The following is a 27929-nucleotide window of genomic DNA, read 5'->3' as shown; positions in this document are numbered from 1 at the left end:
AAAAGTGATAAATAGCTCTAATAAAGTAATAAATTCTAGTAATAATATGAAATACAGTAAACTCCCTCTTAACAGACACCTCCCTTTGCCGGGCACCTCCTCTATATGGACGGTTTTTCAAACAAAAATAATTCGGCGATATATGAACCTGTACCCTTCAACTGACAACTGACACTCAACACCGGACGTTGACAGTAAAAATGATGTGTAAATGCGGATCTTCTTCTTCTTCTTATGCCGTCTTCTAACCAAGGTTGGCGATCACCTTTTTAAACGCTTCTCTGTCTTTTTCAAAGTGAAATATCTGTTCAACACTGAGGTTAGTCCAATCTCTGATATTCCTCAGCCAAGATTTCTTCTTTCTTCCCAAAACTTTTTCCCCGCTACTCTTCCTTGCATGATGACGTGTAGCAGAGAGTATTTATAGTTACGAAGTATGTGGCCCAGATACGATGTTTTTCTTATTTTAATTGTGTTCATAAACTTCCTGCCATGTCCAATTCTTCTTAACAATTCTTCGTTTGAGACTTTTGCAGTCCAAGGAATTTTCAGAATAAGCCTATACAGCCACATCTCGAATGCCTCCAATTTTTTTACGGATTGTGCTTTTAGAGTCCAAGCTTCTACCCCATATAGTAGTTGCGACCAAACATAACATTCGACGAACCTCAATCTAATGTCCATACTCAATTTCTTATTTGTAAACATTAACTTGAATTTTATAAATCCTTTTTGAGCTATTTCTATTCTCACCTTTATTTCCTCATCTTGATCTAATTGTGAGTTTATAATTGCTCCTAGGTATTTATACCTCTCGGTTCTTTCTATCGGTTTACCTCCAATGTCAGATGTATGTTGTCAACAGGGTTTTTTGAGATCACCACTAATGTGGTTTTATTTATATTCATTGTTAGTCCCATCTTTTTGCTTTCTCTGTTAATGATATATAGGAGAATTTGTAAATTGTCTATTTTCTCTGCCATGATTGCGGTATCGTCTGCAAATCTTATGTTATTAATGATGCTCCCTCCAATCCTTACACCTTCAATTCTTTCCCATAGTGCCTCCTGAAATATTAGTTGGGAGTACACATTGAATAATTGTGGCGACAGCACCCATCCGTGCACGACAGCACGTATCCGCAAATGTGGATAGTAAATATAAAATGAAGAACTTTTTCCAAATATTTTACGATATAAAACTACATTTTTTATTATTTATTAAGCTCAATATTCCTTGTTGGCCTAGGAATAAAACTTTTACATTTCTGACTACATTTTATTTTAGTCTTATAAATTTTATATAATTACAATTCAGTCCATTTATACAATCTCTCAATGTTACTTTTCTTCAGGTCTTCGTACACACTGTCCTCCCATCTTTCTCTTGGCCTGCCTTTCCTTCTCTTTTGTTATGGTCTACGTAAGAGTACCATTTTGGCATTCTTTTACTTCTCATTCTTTCGATTTGCCCCAAATATTATTCTCTGTGCTTTGATCGTCATCGTTATCGTTGACTCTTTATACAGTTCTTCCAGTTCTTTCTTGGTTCTTCTTCTCCACTGATCTATTTTCGCACCTCCATATTATATTGCTCTTAGCATTTTTCTCTGCAATCTTTCTAAAAGGTCTGTTTCTGACTTTTCAGCACCCATGTTTCGCATGCTTTGCGTATGATACTGTAGGTCATTTTTTATCGTTTCAAATTGATACATAGCCCGATCTGACCCAAAAAAAAATAAAGGAAGGATGAAAATTTGGGAATAGGTAGTTGAAATTGTCTATTATTATATAAGAAAAAGTTAACTACTCTACACACCCTCCATTTTACAAAAATTGAGGGGAATACCCCTTCTCGGGGGTGAAAAATATAGAGTTATTTGCGAGTGAATATATTCATTTTTAACAACAAAAAACATTTTTTAGACGGTTTTTCGCAAATAACTCAAAAAGTAAGTATTTTATCGAAGAAGATATTCGTAGTAAAAATATAGCTTATAAATAGGGAAAAGAATGGAGTACGCATGAAATCTGTATACCCAGTAGAAGCGGAGTTGTAACTAATGAAAAGTAGGTCCTTATTCGCCCAATTCCAAATCGAATATTTTAAAGTGAAATAACCAAAAAACGGAGAACTTTCCGGGGAAAACTTATTAAAAATTTTTTTAAAGTGTTTAAAAACAGGTTTATTTTTGTTTTTTTTTTAACTTCTAACATTAAAAGTAAGTGAGTTACGCTCAAAATATTTTTGCTCCCTTTTATATTTTGGTAAAAACAATCGCGAAAATCACCCCCTAATTAGCATCCCAAATAAAATGAATCGTTACTGCTTCACAAGGTATTTTGTTTATGTATTCTTTATAATGATCTATAAGTTTTATTGGTTCAAACTGTTCAATTTTGAAAAAAATTGGTTTTAAAATAAAACATTTTTTCTGATTTTGAAAAAAATTACTTTTTTTTTCAAAATAACTGAAAAATTATTAGTAATACCAAAAACCTCAAACAGTAATAAAATGTACGTTTTGCTTTTCTGATTATTTTGGATTCTTTGTTTTCCTGGTAGACAAAAATTGGTTATGCTAAGACTGTTCAAAATTTGCATACACTCGTGATTAGTGACTTGTTCAAGCCATTTTAACTAAAGCCATTTCAAAAAGAAGCACTTTGAACCGATGAAACTTACAGATCATATAAAGAATACATAAGAAAAGTAAAGTGTGAAGCGGTAACGATTAAATTTATTTGAGATGCTAATTAGGGGGTGATTTTCGCGATTTTTATACCAAAAAATAAAAAGGGTTGAGCCCTTTTATTTGCGTAACAATATTTTGAGCGTAACTCACTTACTTTTAACGTTAAAAGTTCTTTTAAAAAACAAAAATAAACCTTTTTTTAAACACTTTAAAAAAGTTGTAATTAATTTTCCCTGAAAAGTGCTCCGTTTTTTGGTTATTTCACGTCGAAACATTTGATTTGAAATTTGACGAAGAAGGACCTACTCCTCATTAGCTACAACTCTGCTTCTTCTGGGTCAACAGACTTCATGTGTACACCATTTGTTTCACTTTTTTATAAGCTATATTTTTGCTAAGAATACATTTTTCGATAAAATACTTACTTTTTGAGTTACTTGCGAAAAACCGTTCATAAGCATAAAAATGAACATATTCACTTGCAAATAACTCGAAAAGTATTGACTTAGTGAAAAAACTCTATAGAACAAAAGTTGCTTAAAATTAGTTATTTTATCCAATTCCCGACTTATTTTGAATGTATATTTTCAACCCCAAGAAGGGTGTATTCCCCTCCATTTTTGTAAAATGGAGGAGATGTAGAATTGTAAACATTTTCTTATATAATAATAGACAATTTCAACTACCTATTCCCAAATTTTCATCCTTAATTTATTTTTTGGAGGTTTTCGATAAGTTTTGTATTCCTTGATCGGGCAACAGATCTTTACACGAGTGATATTTGATATTAGGTATGAATACTGTTTACGCTATATTAATTATGTAATACAAATCTGTTCACATCTTTTAACTGTTAGCAACGCAAGCAAAATTTTAATGTGTATGTCGATCCATGAAAGAATTGCTGACCCCATTATTACTCTGATAATAAATACCTCGATAAATTTTTGTGTTTTGACTGAAATATGAATCTTAACTTAATTGTCGAATGAAGATATTTGAGTTCAATAGACGTCATTGTATTAATTTGTAGGTCTTAGCGTTTTGGTAAAAATTTCGTAAATTATTTTCGGATTAAATTTCACAATAAATTTTGTGCATGATCTGAGCCATCAACCTATATGTACATATAATTAAAGTAACTGAAATAATTTTAGTTATTAAAGTTATTAAAAATTTTAAATTAACATATTCATTGTTGTTCTGGAGCTATTTCCTTGTGGCATTTTTATATTTGTCGTTGTCAAAATACAAAATATTACTCTAGTAATACATTGTTACTCTACTAATATTTATTTTGATGACACACGACTTGGGCGTCGAAACGTTAATGAAATAATTTTTTTTAGTAAAATTGTGGCTTATTTCTCATTAAAAATAATTAATTATATCATATTTATTTTTCCCTTAAACGGACGCCTGCCTTAAACGGACAGATTATGCGGATCAACTACTGTCCATCCAAGGGAGAGTTCACTCTATAATAGAATAATTGTATCTAATTATTAAAAGTTTTTTGCTTTAAACGTGTGCAGAAATATATCATATTAACAGAGCTCGGAAAATTCTTAATTTTCTCCCTGTCTTATCCCATTGCCAGCTTCAATTGGGTCAGTTAGTTCTTTATCTACTTTTACTCTGATCGTGTTGTTCTGATAGATATTTTCGATCGTTTTAATTATTCCTAGAGTTACCTCTCTTGCGTACAATAAATGGATAACGTCTTTTAATTTGACTCTGTCAAATTCCTTTTTAAAATCGACGAAACATAAGTATGCCGGTTTGTTGTATTCTACTGATTTCTCTTGAATCTGCCTCATTATAAATATAGCGTCGGTACATGATCTTCCCGACCTAAAACCTTGTTGTTCTTCTGCTAATCTTATAATTGTATTCAGTGTGTTTGTTATCACTTAGTGTTGTGTTTAATAAATTAATTCCTCTGTAATTCTCCGGGGGTCCGAATTACAGACTCATATTCATTCACAGAATTATGTTCATTAATAGCTGTAATTGACTAATGCATAGTTTTAATTATTGTAACAATTATTATTACAGTTAAACTATATAATATTAATGATATTTTATATATAGAATTAAGCCGTTTAACCAATTAACCAATTAAACCAATTAACCAATTTCGATTTCCAATGCGAAAATGACATATAATGAGAAATCAAGAACGTTACCGCCTTCTCCAACGGATTTTTCAAGTGAAGGTAAGTGGTAAAAGAGGACGTGGTAAAAGTGGTAAACTTTACGAACGTGGTATAACATGACTACCACTGAACTGTCCCGCGCTGCGGTAAACAAAGTCAAGATAGCCATGATGATCGCCAACATCCGGAACGGGTAGGCACTTTAAAAAGAAGACATTCTTATTGGAACGCTAGATACCAATGAATTCCACTGCCAAGTGTGAGACTCTAAGATAACAGATCACGCTCAAACTACGAGGTAAATTTGGCAGAAGAGACGTTGTGACTTCCAAAAACATGACAACATCGCTGGAAGTGACAACGCGACTTGAACTACCCTATTTACAGAAGCCACAACGTATTATGTCCGCTTCCGTATATACCTATATATATACAACATTTATTATGGTAAATCCTTTCCCCTCAATATGTAGATCTATCGTAGCACCCCCCCTCTTATCAAATATGCAATTTTTAAAAAATAATCCCAAGTAGAAAAGGTGGAAGCCAGACAGCCTCTTCTGTATACCGGAAGTCACAACTTAACGTGCATCAATATATATATATATATATATATATATATATATATATATATATATATATATATATATATAAATAGATGAAATAGAGAATGTGGAAAAATCCCCTTACGAACAATTCACACATCCACCATTTCTATATATATATATATATATATATATATATATATATATATATATATATATATATATATATATATATATAGTTTAGTTATTTCCTGACCGTAAATTATTAAATAGAAATTTTTTTAATTCCTGGGTTTTCGGTCTGATAAAAATAAAACACTTTATTATGGCTTAAACGTTTCGGCTAATTGCCATTTTCAATAAGCACTTTAATGAATAATTGTAAACATTACATAAAACAAAACAAAAGACTAAAATTTACATTGCACAACAACAAAACGCCAAGCCAACAAGTGCAATGTAAATTTTAGTCTTTTGTTTTGTTTTATGTAATGTTTACAATTATTCATTAAAGTGCTTATTGAAAATGGCAATTAGCCGAAACGTTTAAGCCATAATAAAGTGTTTTATTTTTATCAGACCGAAAACCCAGGAATTAAAAAAATTTCTATTATATATATATATATATATATATATATATATATATATATATATATATATATATATATATATTTCGCCCTCTTCAACCTCTCTGGGCTTATCAATAAAGATGAGAGGTTGAATATCTTTAGACACATTCCATCAAAAAACAACATTCGAGACCCAAACATAGCAGGAGCGTATATCTACGCCGCATAATCTGACCATGACAGCCTCACGTTTTAATTCCCTAATTACTATAAGTAAAATATACGTTTGAAAAACAAAAAAACAAAAGATGTAAATCTTTGAAACACACTCAGTGATCAAAAGATCTAAGTTATTGGTTTACCGACCAAACGTAACTAAATCAAACAAATGAAATAGAGAATGTGGAAAAATCCCCTTACGAACAATTCACACATCCACCATTTCAGGTTGGGAAATGGTGGATGTGTGAATTGTTCGTAAGGGGATTTTTCCACATTCTCTATTTCATTTGTTTGATTTAGTTACGTTTGGTCGGTAAACCATTTGATCACTGAGTGTGTTTCAAAGATTTACATCTTTTGTTTTTTTGTTTTTCAAACATATATTTTACTTATAGTAATTAGGGAATTAAAACGTGAGGCTGTCATGGTCAGATTATGCGGCGTAGATATACGCTCCTGCTATGTTTGGGTCTCGAATGTTGTTTTTTGATGGAATGTGTCTAAAGATATTCAACCTCTCATCTTTAGTGATAAGCCCAGAGAGGTTGAAGAGGGCGAAACACATTTCTAAGAACAGGTGTTTGGATCTTTGATTCTATTCAAGAAATTTTTCCCAACCTGAAATGGTGGATGTGTGAATTGTTCGTAAGGGGATTTTTCAACATTCTCTATTTCATTTGTTTGATTTAGTTACGTTTGGTCGGTAAACCAATAACTTAGATCTTTTGATCACTGAGTGTGTTTCAAAGATTTACATCTTTTGTTTTTTTGTTTTTCAAACATATATTTTACTTATAGTAATTAGGGAATTAAAACGTGAGGCTGTCATGGTCAGATTATGCGGCGTAGATATACGCTCCTGCTATGTTTGGGTCTCGAATGTTGTTTTTTGATGGAATGTGTCTAAAGATATTCAACCTCTCATCTTTATTGATAAGCCCAGAGAGGTTGAAGAGGGCGAAACACATTTCTAAGAACAGGTGTTTGGATCTTTGATTCTATTCAAGAAATTTTTCCCAACCTGAAATGGTGGATGTGTGAATTGTTCGTAAGGGGATTTTTCCACATTCTCTATTTCATTTGTTTGATATATATATATATATATATATATATATATATATATATATATATATATATATATATATATATATATATATATATATATATATATATAAGTTAATAGGAGTAAGGTTAGAACTCCCTCTAACGGGGAATAAGTGAAATGAATGTCGACTACATTCAAGCTCTCTGTTAACCCATACGAAAATATCAAAAGGCACCGCTAGGAAAATATTCCAACATGCGATTCAGAGAACCTACAGTCCCTGTTCAATTTATTTGACTCACCCTAGAAATATGAGTTTTTTTATTTCAAGCACCTTAAAAGTATTTCCAAAGTGATGTGGGACTGCTAAGTGGGTTAAATAACAATTACTTAATAATCGTGCTACATAATTAAGGTGAAATTTTTTATTGAATTTTGAAAACTTGACAGATGTAATAGAATGTGCTAAAAGTGGAAAATGAGTCGATTTTTTTCAACTTTAGTTTTTTAGTTAAATTAGTGATTAGCGTTCAATTTTCGTAAAATTTGTAGTGGTAAGTGTTAATATTGTTCCATGTTAATGTTAGTTTTTAATTTGTTTAATTTATGTTAAGTTATTGATTTAAATATGTTAGTTTTTAAAAGACGAATATCTTCGATTGGAATTTTTTAATATGGGTGATTGTAAAAATATTTCTGTTGAGCAAATCTCTTCTGTTACTGCTCTATTAGAAAATACCACATGTAGTCAAAGAGAAATAACCAAAAAATGTGGTGTATCTTAATCGTCAGTTCGAAGGTTGAGTCAAAAACTTAAAGAGAAACATCCGGTTAGATTGGTTTGGAGGGGTCGGTATGGCAGAAAGATTTCAGTCACACCCGTAGGGCAACAAATTTTAAAGAATTTAGCTGTAAAATACAGAAGAGTCATTCATAGCGATATAAGGAATGAATTGGAAGAATCAGAGTATTCAGTATCTGAGTCCACTGCACGCCGAAATTTGTATAGTCTGGGATTCCAATGTTATAGGCCAGTTAAGGAACCAACCAAGCAACCGACTATCACCATAAATGCTCAAATAACGCTTAGTTTGGGCCAATTTGCATAATAGTACGTTCTTTAAAGGTAAAATATTGCAAAACCTCTAAATTTTAAAGAACCGCTTGGATTGACATGAAATTTGGCATACACATAGCTAACAAGTCATAGAAAAAAAGTGATATTGTGCCGATGTGTGCTTTTGCCCTAGGGGTGAATTTCACCCCCTTTTGGTGGTGAAAAATATATATTCGAAATATGTCCGGAAATGGATAAAATGACTAATTCTAAGCAACTTTTGTTCTATAAAGTTTTTTCGCCAAGTTATACTATTCGAGTTATTTGCGAGTGAATATGTTAATTTTTCTACAAAATAACCACGTTTTCAGACGGTTTTTCGCAAATAAACTCAAAAAGTAAGTATTTCGTCGAAAAAAAAAATCTTATCAAAAATATAGCACGTAAAAAAGTGAAAAACATGGTGTAAATATTAGGTGACAATACCTAGTAGAAGTAGAGTTATAGCTTATGAAAAATAGGTTCATATTCGTCAAATTCCAAATCGAATATTTTAACGTGCCATAACCAAAAACCAAACCACATTTTTGGGGAAAACTCATTTTAACTTTTAAAAAAAAATGCTTATTTTTGTTAAAAAAAAAATTAGCATCAAAAGTAAACAAGTTACGCTCAAAATAAAGTTGGTCCCTTTTTTTAGTAAGAAATCGGGAAAATCACCCCCTAATTAGCATTTCAAATGAACTTAATTGTTACCACTTCACAAGTTTTTTACTCGCGTATGTATTGATCATATGATCTTTAAGTTTCATCGGTTCAAAGTCCTTATTTTTGAAAGAGCTGTAGTTAAAAGGGCTTGAACGAGTCACTTATCACGAGTGTATGCAAATTTAAAAACACCGAATCTTAACCAATTTTTGTCTTACAGAAAAACAAAAAAATACAAGATATTCAGAAAAGTAAAGCCGACTGTTTTGATTGTTTAAGATTTTTGGTATATCTAATTATTTTTTAAGTTATTTTGAAAAAAAGCATTTTTTTCAAACTTAAAATTTTTAAAAATTTTACTTTAAAACCATTTTTTTTTCTTCAAAAATAAGCACTTTGAATCGATGGAACCTACAGATCATATAAACACAACATAAGTAAAGTAACTTGTGAAGCGGTAACGATTAATTTCATTTAAGTTGCTAATTGGGGGGTGATCTTCCTGATTTTTTTTGCCAAAACAAAAGGGACCAACTTTATTTTCAGCGTAACTTGCTTACATTTGATGCTAGAAATTTTTTTTATAAAAACAGAAATAAATCTTTTTTTAAACACTTTAAAAAAGTTGTAATGTGTTTTCCCCAAAAATGCTTCATTATTTGAATATTTCACATTGAATTATTCTATTTGGAATTTTTCGAATATGAACCTATTTTTCATTAGCTATAACTCTGCTTTTGCTTGTTATAGAGAGCTAATATATACACCGTTTTTTTCACTTTTTTATAGGCTATAGTTTTGCTAAGAATACTTTTTTTGACAAAATGCTAAGGTTTTGAGTTATTTGCGGAAAACCGTCTAAAAACGTGGTTATTTTGTTGAAAAATGAACATATTCACTTGCAAATAACTCGAAAAGTATTGTTTTGGTGAAAAAACTCTATAGAACAAAAGTTGCTTAGAATTAGTCAGTTTATATATTTCGGGACTTATCTTGGACATATATTTTTCACCCCCGAGATCGGGTGAACGTCACTCCCAGGGCAAAAGCACACATCGGCACCATATCACTTTTTTTCTTTGACATGTTAGCTATGCGTATGCCAAATTTCATGTTAATCCAAGCGGTTCTTTAAAATTTACAGCAAAAATCGTGAAAGAATGTACTATAAAGACTCTGTAGTCATATAATATTTATGCAAATTGGCTGAAATTAAGCGTATCTTGAGCATTTGTGGTGATGGTTTTGGCCTAGGCCTGTGCCTTAACTGTCCTAGGACATTTGAATCCCATACTGTACAAATTTCGGCATGCAGTCGACTCAGATACTGAACTTTCTGATTCTTCCAATTTATTCCTTATACCGCTATGGATGACTATTCTGTTTTACAGTCAAATTCTTTAAAATTCGTTGCCCTCCGGGTGTGACAAATCTTTCAGCCATACCGAGCCCTCCAAACCGATCTAACAGGATGTTTCTCTTTAAGTTTTTGACTCAACCTTCGAACTGACGATTAAGATACACCACATTTTTTGGTTGTTTCTCTTTGATTACATGTGGTATTTTCTAATAGAGCAGTAGTAACAGAAGAGATTTGCTCAAACAGAAAGATTTTTTCAATCACCCATATTAAAAAATTTAAATCGAAGATATGAATCTTTTAGAAATTAACATATAAGATATCTAAAAGATATTAATCTTTTAGAAATTAACATACAGTAAAACCTACCATATCCGGATCAATGTGGCGACAGACCAATCCGGATATGAAAAAATCCGGATATCAAGACCACTACTTCTTTTATAGTCTCTGAAACGTTTTCTCCTTCATACATTCCAGTAATCAACGCCGTCAATAACTTTCGTCGATAGACACGTTTTATAGATTCTATAATACATTATTTCGCCATCTTTTAGTTCTTCTTTTAGTGCGTTGTCCAACAGCAGGACTGCCTTCCTCGGTAGATTTCGGTTGATCCGGACGGCGCAGAACCGTCCGGATATGGGGAGGCCCGGATATGACAGGTCCGGATATGGCAGGTTCTACTGTATTTAAATTAATATCTTAAAATAAATCAAACAAATGAAAAACTAACATTAATATGGAACAATATTAACACTCACCACTGCAAATTTTACAAAAATTGAACGCCAATCAATAATTTAACTAAAAAACTACAAGTTCAAAAAAATCGACTCACTTTAAGCATATTTATTCTATTACCATCTGTCAAGTTTTCAAAATTCAACAAAAAATTTCACCATTTTAACTTAATTATGTAGCATGATTATTAAGTAATTGTTATTTAATCCATTTAGCAGTTCCGTATCATTTTGGAAATACTTTTAAGGTGCTTGAAATTAAAAAACTCATATTTCTAGGGTGAGTCTAATAAATTGAGCATGAACTGTATATGAAACGATTCTTCTAATACGAGTCTGTATTCTAATACAGAGTATGGCACTAGTAAAAATAGAACATAGACGGTTTCGTTTTGATTTAAATCTGTCTCCTGCCATCCCCCGATAGCGCTATTTCTAGGACTACCTGTTGTCAAGGAGGCTAGGCAAAGTCTAAGAGCTAGTGAACCCTCCGACTAACGGTCTTCCTGTAAGGCTAGAAATTTGTATAGTGATAATTTATCATAGCACACCAAGGCTAAAAACCATGACCTGGCAGACATCAGCCCTGCACGTGTATCTTCCAGGTGAATCGAAAAGTGCATAGTTTAGGGGAAAAATAAAATTTCTCCTGTAAAGTTTAAATTTAAGTATGTGTTTGAGTAAGTCATTTAGAAGAAATGTGTACAATGCCAGGCGATTCTGAACAGCATAGGACCTTGCCAGGCGAGGGGAAAGATTAGGGGTTTTTCCTAAAATTATCATTTTTGCATCGAACAAAGTTTTTTTAGGTTTTTTGAATCATTCCAAACAGAAAAGGTCTTTAGTGACTTTTCTCTTAAGTTAATAGTTTTTGTTATATAAGCGATAAAAAATTTTGAAAATTGCGAAATCGGCAATTTTTAACCTTAAATCGGACATTTAACTAAAAATTTCAATGTTGCCAAAGTAGGTAGATATTCTTTAAACATTTATTGATGAAATCGCGAAGAGTTTTTTGCAATACAATATCGAAAACCCCTTTGTTTTTTAATTGCTAATCAAGCGGGCGCGACACTGTAGTAGTGTAGTATAAGTGAGGACGTTTGAGTTTGCATAAATTCATTATCTCGAGAATGGGCAAATTTGAAGAGAAATCCTCAGACAGGTCGATTTTTATTCTTAAATTAGGACTTTTTGGCATATACATAATACTAGTGACGTCATCCATCTGGGCGTGATGACGTAATCGATGATTTTTTTAAATGAGAGTAGGGGTTGTGTGATAGCTCATTTGAAAGGTTATTTAATTCTCTATCCATTAATATAAACATTAACATAATTATTTATACAGGGTGTACAAAAAAAATTTTTCTTCTTTTTGTCTAATTTAATAAAAAAAATTTTTGTACAGCCTGTATAAATAATTATGTTAATGTTTATATTACTGAATAGAAAATTAAATAACCTTTCAAATGAGCTATCACACAACCCCTACTCTCATCTAAAAAATCATCGATTACATCATCGGGCCCAGATGGATGACGTCACTAATATTATATATATATATATATATATATATATATATATATATATATATATATATATATATATATATATATATATATATATATATATAGAACTGGATTCGAAATCCGATGTATTTATCGACCGTGCAAGTATATTCTATAACACTATAAAACAGTGTTGAAATTATCGGGAATTGCGGTCTGTGGCTTAGATTGAAACTACATTTAATTCTGTTGAATTTCGATATTTCGATGAGTATTTATTAATTTTTCATCTTCATCAGGAACAAACTACAAAATTAACTAACAGTTAGGTACCAACATAATATTACAATGATATAACTTACGAATTGTTGTAGGTATGTTATATAAAGCAATTTAACTTAAAGCTATGCATGTCGTTTCACGAGAACGTCGAGGGCGGCACTGAGTCAGGTATCTTTTCTCACATGTGTTAAGGGTCAAAAGTTCCAATATCGAGCCATCTGTTTAATATTCTGCTATTTTTCGAATTTTAAAACATTGCAGTAAATTTCGCTTAATCTACTTGTGTCTGATTTGTAATTAATTGAACGTTTATTACTGTTTATGTGGTACATCTCGAGGAACAATCTTTTCTTATAATTGCTTTCTGAATCTAAGATCTTGATATCTGACAAATTAAATTGGTGTCCTGTTGTTATGGAATGGTGTGCTGCTGCACAAGTATTTTTGTGTGTTTTACAATCACTTTTGTGCTGCGTTATTAATCAAAGGATGTCGTACGAGCTAGAGCAACCAACATCATAACTAATTATGTGAACCACACTACAACAAACAAACCAAACCACTTCAACAGGATGTTTGAAAAAACACGCAAGTTTTTGAAATCAAATCCAGATCTATACATTTTGCAATCAGACAAAGGTGGGTGTACGGTTGCCATGGATAAATCAGAATATATGGATAAAACTGAGATAATGCTACAGGATTCTTCCACGTACACCAAATTAAACACTGATCCAACGGTGAAAATACAAACCAAATACAACAATATTATTAAGAACCTGAAATCCATAGGTGAGATAGACGCTAATGCTGCAAAACAACTAATGATCTACAACTCGATGTTTCCAAAGTTATACTGTCTACCAAAAATTCACAAAAGCAATGTTCCTCTTCGCCCTATCATCAGCTCAATCAACTCCACTACATACAACATCTCGAAATACTTGGCAAACATTCTAACTGCCACTTTTGAATATCAAACTAATTATAATGTGAAAGATACATTTACGTTTGTAGAACTAATTAAGAATGTTACAATTCCTCAAACCTATGTACTTATATCCTTAGATGCGGTATCGCTTTTCACGAATATTCCTCTCAACTTGATTATTGAAATTTTAGAGCAAAATTGGCACTTAATAGAACCCAACACCACACTAAGTAAGAATAACTTCTTCAAACTAATCGACTTTATTTTTTCTAATGTTTACTTTTCTTTCGGTGGAACTTTTTACTCACAAATATTTGGCACTCCCATGGGCTCTCCTATCAGCCCCATTCTAGCCACAATAGTTTTAGATCATCTATTTAATATAGTAATTCCACGACTACCGTTCAAGTTACCGTTCATATACAAATATGTGGATGATGTGATAAGTGCGATCCCCGAGGACTCTATTCAAACTACACTGGACCTCTTCAATGGATTTCACAAACACCTACAATTTACCGTTGAGGAGGAGAAAGAACAAAGTGTGCCCTTTTTAGACACTAAGGTGATAAGAACCACAGAGAACAAGATAATTTTGGATTGGTATCAGAAACCAACTGACTCTGGAAGATATATAAATTATTTCTCTCAGCACTCGAAAAGCCAAAAACACAACACTGTTGTGGCAATGAAAAACAGAATTTTACACATCAGCAATGACCTGTTCACACAAAAGAATTTAAAAACACTCTACAACATATTCTTGAACAACGGCTATCCAAGTAAAATTCTTAAGCAACTGATATATAACTCAGACTTATACGACGGGCAACGTGACAACAGACTATCAGATCCCGTGATTTACAAAAAGTTGCCCTTCATAAATGGCTTAACCAACAATATAATCAAGCTGCTGAACGGAATTCCTAAAATCAAAATAGCGAAATACAATAGCATATCCAACTACAGCTTATTCTCGAAGCTTAAAGACCAGACACCGCTTCTAAATCAGAGTCATATCATCTATCAACTTTCTTGTCTCGAATGTGATGGGCAGTATATAGGACAAACATCGCAGTGGCTGAAACAAAGAATAACGCAGCACAAAAGTGATTGTAAAACACACAAAAATACTTGTGCAGCAGCACACCATTCCATAACAACAGGACACCAATTTAATTTGTCAGATATCAAGATCTTAGATTCAGAAAGCAATTATAAGAAAAGATTGTTCCTCGAGATGTACCACATAAACAGTAATAAACGTTCAATTAATTACAAATCAGACACAAGTAGATTAAGCGAAATTTACTGCAATGTTTTAAAATTCGAAAAATAGCAGAATATTAAACAGATGGCTCGATATTGGAACTTTTGACCCTTAACACATGTGAGAAAAGATACCTGACTCAGTGCCGCCCTCGACGTTCTCGTGAAACGACATGCATAGCTTTAAGTTAAATTGCTTTATATAACATACCTACAACAATTCGTAAGTTATATCATTGTAATATTATGTTGGTACCTAACTGTTAGTTAATTTTGTAGTTTGTTCCTGATGAAGATGAAAAATTAATAAATACTCATCGAAATATCGAAATTCAACAGAATTAAATGTAGTTTCAATCTAAGCCACAGACCGCAATTCCCGATAATTTCAACACTGTTTTATAGTGTTATAGAATATATATATACAAAATATGCATAAGATGGAATGCAACCACAGACACGTGTTTCTGACTTATTAGTCGTCATCAGTATGGTATAGCCAAACAGGAGCAACGCAACCAATTTGTGGCTATAATGTTAGAAGACCCTCAGGATTCGAGAGCAACAACTAACACATCCACGGAGGAAGGTACAGCTACCTGAGGAAAGCAATGCCAAACGTTTAAAACGTTTTTAAAATCAAACAAGGAGAGGTTAACGCGAGTTTATAGATATCGGCATGGCTCGCAACAATGAAAATACAAAATATGCATAAGATGGAATGCAACCACAGACACGTGTTTCTGACTTATTAGTCGTCATCAGTATGGTATAGCCAAACAGGAGCAACGCAACCAATTTGTGGCTATAATGTTAGAAGACCCTCAGGATTCGAGAGCAACAACTAACACATCCACGGAGGAAGGTACAGCTACCTGAGGAAAGCAATGCCAAACGTTTAAAACGTTTTTAAAATCAAACAAGGAGAGGTTAACGCGAGTTTATAGATATCGGCATGGCTCGCAACAATGAAAATACAAAATATGCATAAGATGGAATGCAACCACAGACACGTGTTTCTGACTTATTAGTCGTCATCAGTATGGTATAGCCAAACAGGAGCAACGCAACCAATTTGTGGCTATAATGTTAGAAGACCCTCAGGATTCGAGAGCAACAACTAACACATCCACGGAGGAAGGTACAGCTACCTGAGGAAAGCAATGCCAAACGTTTAAAACGTTTTTAAAATCAAACAAGGAGAGGTTAACGCGAGTTTATAGATATCGGCATGGCTCGCAACAATGAAAATACAAAATATGCATAAGATGGAATGCAACCACAGACACGTGTTTCTGACTTATTAGTCGTCATCAGTATGGTATAGCCAAACAGGAGCAACGCAACCAATTTGTGGCTATAATGTTAGAAGACCCTCAGGATTCGAGAGCAACAACTAACACATCCACGGAGGAAGGTACAGCTACCTGAGGAAAGCAATGCCAAACGTTTAAAACGTTTTTAAAATCAAACAAGGAGAGGTTAACGCGAGTTTATAGATATCGGCATGGCTCGCAACAATGAAAATACAAAATATGCATAAGATGGAATGCAACCACAGACACGTGTTTCTGACTTATTAGTCGTCATCAGTATGGTATAGCCAAACAGGAGCAACGCAACCAATTTGTGGCTATAATGTTAGAAGACCCTCAGGATTCGAGAGCAACAACTAACAAATCCACGGAGGAAGGTACAGCTACCTGAGGAAAGCAATGCCAAACGTTTAAAACGTTTTTAAAATCAAACAAGGAGAGGTTAACGCGAGTTTATAGATATCGGCATGGCTCGCAACAATGAAAATACAAAATATGTATAAGATGGAATGCAACCACAGACACGTGTTTCTGACTTATTAGTCGTCATCAGTATGGTATAGCTCCTTATCGTCATCAGTATGGGAAAGCTTTTTAGGAAAAATCTTTCCCCTCGTCTGGCAAGGTCTTATGCTGTTCAGAATCGCCTGTCATTGTACACATTTGTTCTAAATGACTTACTCAAACGCATACTTAAATTTAAACTTTACAGGAGAAAGTTTATTTTTCCCCTAAACTATGCACTTTTCGATTCACCTGGTAAATACACGTGCAGGGCTGATGCCTGTTAGGTCATGGTTTTTAGCCTTGGTGTGCTATGAACTATCACTATACAAATTTCTAGCCTTACAGGAAGACCGTTAGTCGGAGGGTTCACTAGCTCTTAGAATACAAGAAGACAAATTTACATCAAAACTTCCGTATTTCTCGGTACAAAATAAAACTATTTATACCGGAGTAAGGTTAGAACTCCCTCTAACGGGGAATATGTGAAAAGAATGTCGACTCGATTCAAGTTCTCTGTTAACCCAGATATGAAAATATCAAAAGGCACCGCTAAGAAAATATTCCAACACGCGATTCAGAGAACCTATATGAAACGAGTCTTTGTACTCCAATACAGAGTATTACATTTAGTCCAAGTAATGAAGATTAAAATAGGACAAAACCTAGCAATGTTTACAGAATGGATCGATTTGCTTGAAAATTTGAGAATAAGTAGTGGATAGTCCAAGTATCAAAATTTATTACTTACTTACTTACTTAGTCCTAAGCCTTTCTACCTTTAGGTGTAAGGCTGGTGGAGTTGAGTTTGGCATTGTAGTCTCCATGCTTTCCGATCTTGCGCTAGGTTTCTTGCACTTTCCAATGTCAATCCCTTCTTCTCGACTTCTTTCCTGATTTCATCTACCCACATAACTCTTGGTCTCCCTCTTTTGTTTTTCCCCTGCACTCTCGTTTCGAACACTCGTTTTGTTAGCCTCTCGTTCGACATTCTACACACGTGCCCGAACCATCTAAGTTGTCCTTCTACTATTTTTTCATTGATTGGTTCTAGTTTTAGGTTTTGTCTAATTGTTTCGTTTCGTATTTTGTCTGTCCTTTTTCTGTTTGCTATTTTCCTCAGGAACCTCATTTCCATAGCATTGACTCTGGATTTTTGTCTCCCCGTCAATGTCCATGTCTCGCTGCTATACATGATTGTTGGTCTAACTACTGATTTAACGACTGCCGTTTTTACTTTTTCCGGTATCCCTTTTTTCCCAAAAAATGTTGTTTTCATAGTGTTAAATAAGCTTCCTGTTCGTCCCATTCTCTCGTTTATTTCCATGTCTTGTTTACCATTTGATTCGATTATTACTCCTAGGTATTTAAAATATTCCACTTGCTCTAGTTGTTTCCCGTCTAATTCTATTGCGTGTGTCTTCCTCGTATTTGAAATTATCATTGTTTTTGTTTTCTCTGTATTAATTTTCATATTTATGTTTGATAGTTCTTCTTCTAGGATTTCAAGATTGTTCTGTAAGTCTTCTCTGTTTTCTGCTATCAATACCATGTCGTCTGCAAATAGTAGCTCCGATAGTTGAGTCTGTTTCATTTGCCAGTATCCTAATGTTAGTTTTCTCATTCTTCTCTTGGCTTTCTTTATCGCTTCATCCAGTACCACTGAGAATAGCAGTGGACTCAGCACGCATCCCTGTTTGACGCCTTGACTTGTAGAAAATTCTCTGGATTCCTCGTTATTGGTTCTTACTGCATTTGTATTATTTTTGTACATATCCTTTATTACTTCTATTATGTGTCTGTCGACTCCCCTTTCTGTTAGTGTCTTCCAAACGACCTTTCTTCGGATTCTGTCAAACGCCTTTTCCAGGTCAATGAAGCACATATGTATCTCTCTATTTTTCTTGATTACCTTCTCACTTACTTGTCTTAATGTGAATATTAGGTCTTGCGTGCTTCTGTCCTTCCTGAATCCACACTGTGTGTCTTCCATAGTTGTTTCTATTTGTGTTTTTATTCTTGTCTCTAGTATTCTTGCTAATACCTTCCCAGGGATACTTGATATGGTGATACCTCGGTAATTATTACAGTTTCTCTTGTCTCCCTTTTTGTGTATTGGTAATATGTCTTTCTTCCAGTCCTTTGGTAATTCTGCTCTATTTATGATATCATTCATTAGTTCTTTCATGCTATCCATTCCCTCTGTCCCCATGAATTTTATCATTTCCGGGGTGATATGATCCTTGCCTGGTGCTTTGCCCAGTTTTACTCTTTCTATTGCTTTCTCTAATTCCTCTCTTGTTATGGATTCCACTTGTTGTTCTTCATTCCTTTCTTGTATCTCCCCTATGTTGTCCTTGTCTACATGAGTTAGCTCTTTGAAATGTTCTCTCCATCTTTCCATTATTTGTTTTTCTTCTGTTAGTACGTTTCCATTCTTGTCTTTTATATTCGGCATCGTGTGCTCTTTCTTTTGTCTGAGTTGTTTTAATGCGCCGTAGAAGAGTTTTTGGTTTTCTCTATAATTTTTTGTCATTTTTTGTCCAAATATCTCCCATGACCTTTCCTTTCCTGTTTTCACCGCTATTTTAACCTCTTTCATTTTTTCTTTATATGCTTCGTAATCTTCCGGGTGTTTTGTGCTTAGGTATCTTTTCCATTTGTCTTTTTTGTTCTTTATTTTCTCTCGTATTTCTTCCGTCCACCATTCTGTTCTCCTCATGTTAGTGTTTGCTATTTTTGCTTTCCCGCAAGTTTCCTCAGCTGCTTTGATTATGCTGGTTTTTAGATATTCCCATTTTTTTTCTATATTTGTATTTTTTGCCCTACCTTTCAAAGTATTATCTAATTTTTCTTGGAATTTCTTCTTATATATTTCCTCTTTTAATTTGTAACTTTTTATTTTTTCATTTACTACCTTTCTTCTCTTTTCTTCTTTTTCCTCTGTTGTTCTCATTCTCATTATTACTAGATGGTGGTCACTGCCAATCTCCGAGCCTCTTTTCACTTTCGTATCCTGTACTCTTTTCCATTTGTTGCTGCTTACCAAAAAGTAATCTATGATTGATTTTTCGTTTCTGCTGTCTTGTACTCTCGTGTATTTGTGTACTTCTTTATGTTTAAATTTTGTATTTGCTATAACTAGTTTATTCTCCATACATATTTCTATTATTCTTTCACCATTTCTGTTTAGCATTTCTTCTCCTTCTTTTCCCATGCACTCCTCTATTCCGCTGTTGTTGTTTCCGACTCTACCGTTTAGATCTCCCATTACAATTATGTTTTCTTCCCCATTATCAATTTGCATTTGGAGCTCCTCGAAAAATTTATCTTTCTCTTCCTTTCTTGCATCTTCATTTACTCCGTAGGCTGTTATTATTGTCCATATTTCTTCGTCCATCAGTTTAATTTTCACCGATAATATTCTCTGGTTAACATATGTTTCTTCTATAACGTGTTGTAGTCTATTCGGTGCAATTATTATCCCGACTCCTTCTTTTGCTCTCTCTTTTGTATCCGCTCCTACCCAAAGTAACCAATATCCTTTGTGTATTTTCTTAAGACCTTTTCCTTTCATCTTCGTTTCTGTTATTCCTAGTATTTCTATTTTTTGTCTTATCATATCTTCTACCAGTTCTTCCTCTTTTCCATTGATGCTTCTCACATTCCATGTTCCCATTTTTATCTCTCCTTTTTTCTGCAATCTAGCTTTCCCCTTTTTCCTATTTTCATCCTTGTTTACCTTTGCATCATCTTTTTCCCTATCGCTTTTCCCATTCATTGCCTTGGTTGTCATTGTTGTGGGTCCGGTCTCATTATTTTCTTTTAGTTTTTTGAAGTCCCTTCCCCGATATTTCTGTGAGTTAGTATAAGTTTCTCTTTATTATGGTCCCATTTCCACTCCTTTCCATTAATCTCCAGTTTCATATATCCTATCTTCGTAGTATTACCTTTGTCTTTTTCTTCTTTTGCCATTTTCCTAATTTTTGCTTGTATTTCCCTTTCCTTTCTTGTTAAATCTGATTCTATATACACCTTTTGTCCCTGTAGATTTTTCAGTTTTCCTTTGTTTTTTAGTACACTCATCTTATCCGTTAGGTTTTCCATTTCTGCTACAAAGATTTGGTCGCCGATCTTCACCGCTCCTCTCAGTCTGACCTCTAATTTCAGATTTCTTCCTATGAAGTGTTCTACTGACTCCTTTACAGGCTTTCCGTCGGTAGCATCTAGTGTTAGGCCTTTTAATACTATATTATTTCTCCGTCTATCTTTTTCCAATTGTTCTATTCTATTGTTTGCCATTTTTAAACCTTCTTCCAATTTTTCGTTTTTTTCTTTCAGCTCCTTAATATATTCCATCGTTTCTTTTTGGTCTTTCCGTATGGTTCTTATTTCTGCCATCATTTCATCATTTTTCCACATAACTTCCCGCATCATTTTTATCATCTCTTCATTTGTGTCGTTGCTTTTATTCGGTGTTCGTCTCGTCAGGTTACTCTTTTCAAAATATAATTTATCTTCTTTATATTTTTTCTTCTTAGATTCTTCGTCGCCACTATCTGATAGTTCTTCATTCTTTCTATAGGTTTCCTTTCGGATTGTTCCTGTTCCGCCACTGGCCATTTTAAATTAAATGTTAACCTCAGCACTAATATAAATATTATTATTATACACTTAGAAGTTTATTTTTATTTCGCACAAGAACGCTTTTTAAGTTTAACGATTATCGATAACGATAGGTCTTTTAAAAAACCGGTGTTTTTATTGTGATAGGTTTCGAATTCGAAATTACCTTATCGCCATTACACCTGCCACACGACCTCTCGCCTCGCTTGCCAAACTCGAACTCCATCAAAATTTATATGATGCCGAAAGGCGCTTTTACCATGGGGGTGGTTGCCACCCCATCCGGGGGGTGGAAATTTTTTATTATATTTTGACCGCAAAGGTTGGTAAAAACGTTCATTCTAAGGAAAAAACGTTCTATACATTTTTTTGATAAAATTAACAGTTTTCGATTTATTGGCTATCGAAAGTGTTAGTTTTATATCGAAAAAAAAAACAATGTTTTTAATCAGTTTTTTGCTAATAACTCCAAAAGTTTTCGTTTTATCAAAACAACTTTACTTAACAAAAATGTAGCTTTTGAAAAAATAAACAAAACCGTCTTTTTTAATTTTCTGTAAGACCAATAGGAATTGAGCTATACTTTATTATATGTTAGCTCTTCTTCGTCAAATGCTAAATATTGTAGTTTCAAAGTCAAAAGACGGGGAAACTATGCATTTTTCGAGGATAACTGTTCAAACTAATTGGAAGTATTTGAAAATATCTATCTCCAGAAATAAAAAAAAAGTCAAAAAAATAATATCAGTCCCCATTTTTTTCAGCGAAAAATTTATCGGAAGCAACCCCCTAATCACCACCCTAATTAAAATTGGTCATTGACCTTATTTGGTCTTTTTTACTTATGTATTATATTAATAGGTTTTAGAAGTTTGACCGGCTTATAATAATTAGTTTAAAAAAATGGAGTTAAAAGCGAATAACGAATATTTGTAGTTTGGAAAAAATGGCCTTTTCTTCAGAATAGAAAGATTAGCATCAGAGATACGAAAAAATGTTTAAATATGCAATTGTAGCTTATTTAATTCCCAAGAAACTGGTTTGTATAAATTTTTTGTACGGCAAAAATTGAGTGAGCTATTAACAATTAAAACTTGTAATAACATGCAAAAACCACCTTTACCAATCCTTTCAAAGTCACCTCTTTTTGCGACTGAGGATTTTAAAAAGATTTAATATTAATAGGCTTATAACATATTTTGTAAAAACCTACAAAGTTGTTTTTTACCAAACTTCCTAAGATAAAAAATAAAAAAGTTACGGTTAAAAAATCAATATATTTTTTTGAAAAAAAAAAGGAGACATCCAATTGGAAGCAGAATAATGCAAGTTAGCGGTGTTTTTAGTCATTGGCCTTATTCATTCTTCTTTATTTATGTATTATTAATAGATTCCAGAAGTTTGACTGGCTTAGAATGATTAGTTTTTAAAAACTGGAGTTAAAAGCGAATAACGAATTTTTGTAGTTTGGTAAAAAATGCCATTTTCTTCAGACTAGAAAGATTAGCATCAGAGATACGAAAAAATGTTTAAATACGAAATTGTAGGTTATTTAATTCTCAAGAACTTGGTTCGAAAAAAAATTTTCTACTGCAAAAATTGAGTGAATCGTAAACGAGTATATCGAAAAACATTGATTTTTTCGATAATATGTAAAACTAACACTTTCGATAGCGAATAAATCGAAAACTATTAATTTTATAAAAGAAAATTATAGAACATTGTTTGCTTAGAATGAATGTTTGTATCAACTTTTGTGGTAAAAATATAATAAAAAAATTTCACCCCAGAGATGGGGTGGCAACCACCTCCATGGTAAAAGCGCCTTTTTGCATCATATAGATTTTGAACCTTGGACTATCCACTACTTATTCTCAAATTTTCAAGCAAATCGATCCATTCAGTAAAAATTGCGAGGTGAAAAGCTTCGGTTCCTGGACTAATTAGTAAAAATAAAAACTTTTCTATGATGTAAAAACATCAAAGGGCACCGCTAGCAAAATATTCCAATATGCGATTCACAGAACCTATATGAAACGAGTCTGTACTCTAATACAGAGTATGGCATTATAGCCAAGGCGAAAACGGCGGGTTCGTTGGGAAAAATATTCCCATGAGATTTTTTTGCATAATTGCATTCGTGAGACATCCCAGAATAAGGTTCAAGAAGTCGCCCACGTCAAAAATGGCCCAAATTTTTTTTTAATCAAATTGCAAAAATCAATATTTTTGGCCCGGACAATTTTTTTTAAGTTTTTTGGACCATTTTGGATAAAAAATGTCTCTTATAATTTTTCTCTAAAGTTGATCGTTTTCGAGTATAAGCAATTTAAAATTGAAAAAAACGAAGAATGGCGATTTTCAAGGCTTAATAACTCGGTTAAAAGGTATTATTATGAAAGTCAGAAAGTGACTAAATCAAAGTTTAATGCCCCCTACAAGATCCCGAAGAAATTTTTTTCATTATTTTATTACTAAGCTGTTATTTTTAAGTAATAATATTGAGCGAAATGCACGTGGTAGCCGGCCGTAAAAACTGAGTGCGAGAGAGATGCCACTCCGGCAGTCCAATTGTGTATCTTACTTACACTCACATTTACGACCGCCTTCCACGTGCATGGCGCTCAATATAGACAAGGTGAAAACGGCGGGTTCGTTGGGAAAAATATTCCCATGAGATTTTTTTGCATAATTACATTCGTGAGACATCCCAGAATAAGGTTCAAGAAGTCGCCCACGTGAAAATTGAGCCAAATTTTTTTTAACAATTTTTTTAATCAAATTGCAAAAATCAATATTTTTATCCCGGACAATTTTTTTGTAGGTTTTTTGGACCATTCTGGAAAAAGGTCTCTAATAATTTTTCTCTAAAGTTGATCGTTTTCGAGTGATAAGCAATTTAAAATTGAAAAAAAAACGAAAAATGGCGATTTTCAAGGCTTAATAACTCGGTTAAAAGTTATTATTATGAAAGTCAGAAAGTGACTAAATCAAAGTTTAATGCCCCTCCTATAAGATCCCGAAGAAATTTGTCATTATTTTATTACTAAGCTGTTATTTTTAAGTAATAATATTGAGCGCCATGCACGTGGTAGGCGGCCGTAAATGTGAGTGCAAGTAAGATGCACAATTGGACTGCCGGAGTGGCATCTCTCTCGCACTCAGCATTTACGGTCGGCTACCACGTGCATGGCGCTCAATATTATTACTTAAAAATAACAGCTTAGTAATAAAATAATGACAAAAATTTCGTCGGGATCTTGTAGGGGGGCATTAAACTTTGATTTAGTCACTTTCTGACTTTCATAATAATAACTTTTAACCGAGTTATTAAGTCTTGAAAATCGCCATTTTTCGTTTTTTTCAATTTTAAATTGCTTATAACTCGAAAACGATCAACTTTAAAGAAAAATTACAAGAGACCTTTTTTGTCTAGAATGGCCCACAAAAGCTAAAAAAGATTTTTAAAATTTGATTAAAAAAAAATTGTTAAAAAAAATTTGGACCACTTTTCGCGTGAGCGACTTCTTGAACCTTATTCTGGGGTGTCTCACAAATGTGATTATGCAAAATAATCTCATGGGAATATTTTTCCCAACGAACCCGCCGTTTTCGGCTTGTCTATTAGTAAAAATAAAAAAATTTCTATTAAAAAGGTTTTTTGTAAGTGTAAATCTAATCTTCACGAACATATAGACAGCAATTTTTTACTACAAGGAGTGCAACAGTTGTTATGATTGAGAAAACTTTTGTGCAGCTAGGGAGTCAACAATGATTGTTGCCGCAAAGAAGAATCCCTTTTATTGAATTTGATGATATTGATTTTAAAGCTAAATTTAGATTATTTAAAAATTTAGTAGATCAATTATAATATCTGATCGGTGACCAATTGCATCCTCTAAGCAACAAAAACAGACATCGATGTGAGAAATAATATTGCTCTTCGTATTATGTACTGGTGATCACTTAAATGTTTCGAAGGCAGCAGTCTCCCGCACTGCAAGAAAAACGTCTCATTACATTGCCCCATTACGTCCTCGGTTCGAATACCCCAGAACCAAAACCGCAGTAAATTAAATAAGGTGCAAAATAATTTCTACAAAACTTCAACATTTCCGGGGGTCACATACTCGTATAAAAATACAAGCCTCTGGGGTGTAAATTACATGACTGAAAAGTATTGTTCGGAAGCTATTTTCTTGTAGCATCTTAATACAATTTTTTATTAGGAATAAGCCACAATTTTACTTTAATAAGTTTATTTTGACATTTTGATATCCACTTCGGAGATCATTCTCAAAATACGGTATTTTGAGAACTATTAGCAATTTTCTCCCATGTCGCATGTTTCTGTTTGGACCAAATACTGTCTGTTTTTTTTTTGTTTTCAATTATGTCTTTAAGTTTCTCAATTATTGAAGTCAGAGTTTTCTTTTCGTCCTCTATATAATTTTTGATTCTTGCACGTTTTCTGTCGATGCTTAATAATCAAATAAAGATCAACCAGTAACAAAGGTTATGGATATGAATACAGTGGCAAATAAATGCAACGTGCAACGAGTACAGTTAATGGCAAAATCATTACACTAAACATTACATTTCTTTCAAGTGAATATAGTACATAACTTAATCGACAAATAACTAACAGTGGCGTACAAATAGCTATTAAAACGCAATAAAATATAATGTATTAATAAATTTTATTCGACTAATAACTACTCACCGATTTATTTGTTGTTTGTGAAACCGGCCCTAAGTTTGTTACATTTTCTCTTTCAATTAGTAAAAATTATGTGACAGATTAGTTAATAGATGTGGTGATTAAGAACTTAAACTCAGATAAACATTTTTATAATTAATCGATACAAATATAAATTTAAGTGTGTTCAAAGATTACCTACCTGTTGTAGTTTCCGTACTGAAACTGCTTATCCTTTTCCTTAAATTGTGGCAACGCAGTACCCTGCAGTTTAGGATGTTGTCGCAGCTTAGTCCATTTGTTAATGGAATTACTTCTTTTTAACCATGCACCAGGCTGAGGTACTACCGGACTCACAATCTTATCCATCGAATTATTTTTAAATTTTTTCACAAGGTGATGACCATCGTCTGACTTGCGCTTACTTTTGTCTTTCTTTATTGGCGCGGGTACTATGGTAGAAAACATAGTTGAAGTACCAACACATGGATCAGAAATTGGTATATCTACAGGTACATCTGGGTTAGGGTTAGATATAGATGGGACTTCGAGACTTGGCATCACCTGTTCTTCAGGCTCAGGTATTTCAGGTATTTTGGCAGAATCTGCTGAGGATTCTGGTGTTTTCGCTTCTGTTGTTGAACTAATGTCAGCTGTAACGTCAGACACATCCATGGTACCGGACATAGTACGACGTTTTTTCAAACGCTTTTTCTTAGACTAGATGCCAAATTAATAAAAACAAAGAAACATATTATAATGTGGCATTATTTATCACATTGCGTTTAGGTAAAATTTGAATTGGATTACAAAAATACAGTACAGACAAGATATGCAAATAGTAATAAAAAACAAAGTAATATTATATTTAATAGCATATTTAGTAATAAAACAAAGTAATACTATATTTAATAGCATATTTTTGCACTGTTGAATATTATCAATCTGTCAAGTATCTGTAACTTCGAAAAATATGAAGAGATGAAGTAAAAGACAGAATTGCATTATTCATCATGAGATATATTGAAAAATCTTAGCCTAAGTAGTATTATAGTATAGCGTACATATATAATAATAATATATGTATAACAGCAAACAAGATTTGAAAATAAAAGTATTTTCAAAAGTATTTATTTAATTTCACTTAAAAGTATTTTATTGTTCACTATCCTCTTAATTCGTACATTTATTATTCTGAAACGCCTTAAGATATTGATCAAAAATTTATTTTGATGTGCAAACCTGCTTCTATTACCTCTTCGTTGAGCGTTGGACAAAAACTTAGGCTTTTTCGAGTAAGGAAAGACATTATAGATCTAGTTAATAAGGAGGGTGTTAGAGTAATTATTAGAACCTTAAATAAGGAATTGTTATAAGCAATATACAATTTGTGTGATGGGATAAACAAAATACATTTGAACAATTTGAAATATATATTTGTATAACAATATGTTTGAAAAAATATTAGTTTTATTACAAATGAAAGCCAGTAAAGAATGGAGAGAAGTAGTAAAATACATGAAAACCAGAAATTGTCAAAGAATCAGAATAGGGTAATCGTGTAGATAAAAAATAATTTTCAAGTGAAGCACGCCACAACTTTCACGACTTCGTATAGCTTGTAAAATTAATTAAACAGTATTATCGTCTAATCTTTGTTCTATAGACTACTTGTCATGTAATTCTGG

At 32.9% G+C, this 27929-nt stretch overlaps 1 protein-coding gene across 4 annotated transcripts in view; it reads right to left on the bottom strand.

Moving 5' to 3' along the window:
- Positions 1-27929, bottom strand: part of LOC114337263 (7SK snRNA methylphosphate capping enzyme bin3) — a 170742-nt gene that overhangs the window by 46570 nt on the left and 96243 nt on the right. For all 4 annotated transcript variants that reach the window (XM_050642830.1, XM_050642832.1, XM_050642833.1 and 1 more), the window contains exon 4: positions 26444-26961. In XM_050642830.1, coding sequence (XP_050498787.1) covers positions 26444-26961 — 518 coding nt within the window. The remainder of the gene's footprint in view (positions 1-26443; positions 26962-27929) is intronic.

Source organism: Diabrotica virgifera, chromosome 2 (genome assembly GCF_917563875.1).
Source record: "Diabrotica virgifera virgifera chromosome 2, PGI_DIABVI_V3a".
NCBI lineage: Eukaryota > Metazoa > Arthropoda > Insecta > Coleoptera > Chrysomelidae > Diabrotica > Diabrotica virgifera.
Note: the sequence above shows the minus strand (reverse complement) of the source record. Positions and strands in the feature narration are given on the sequence as shown.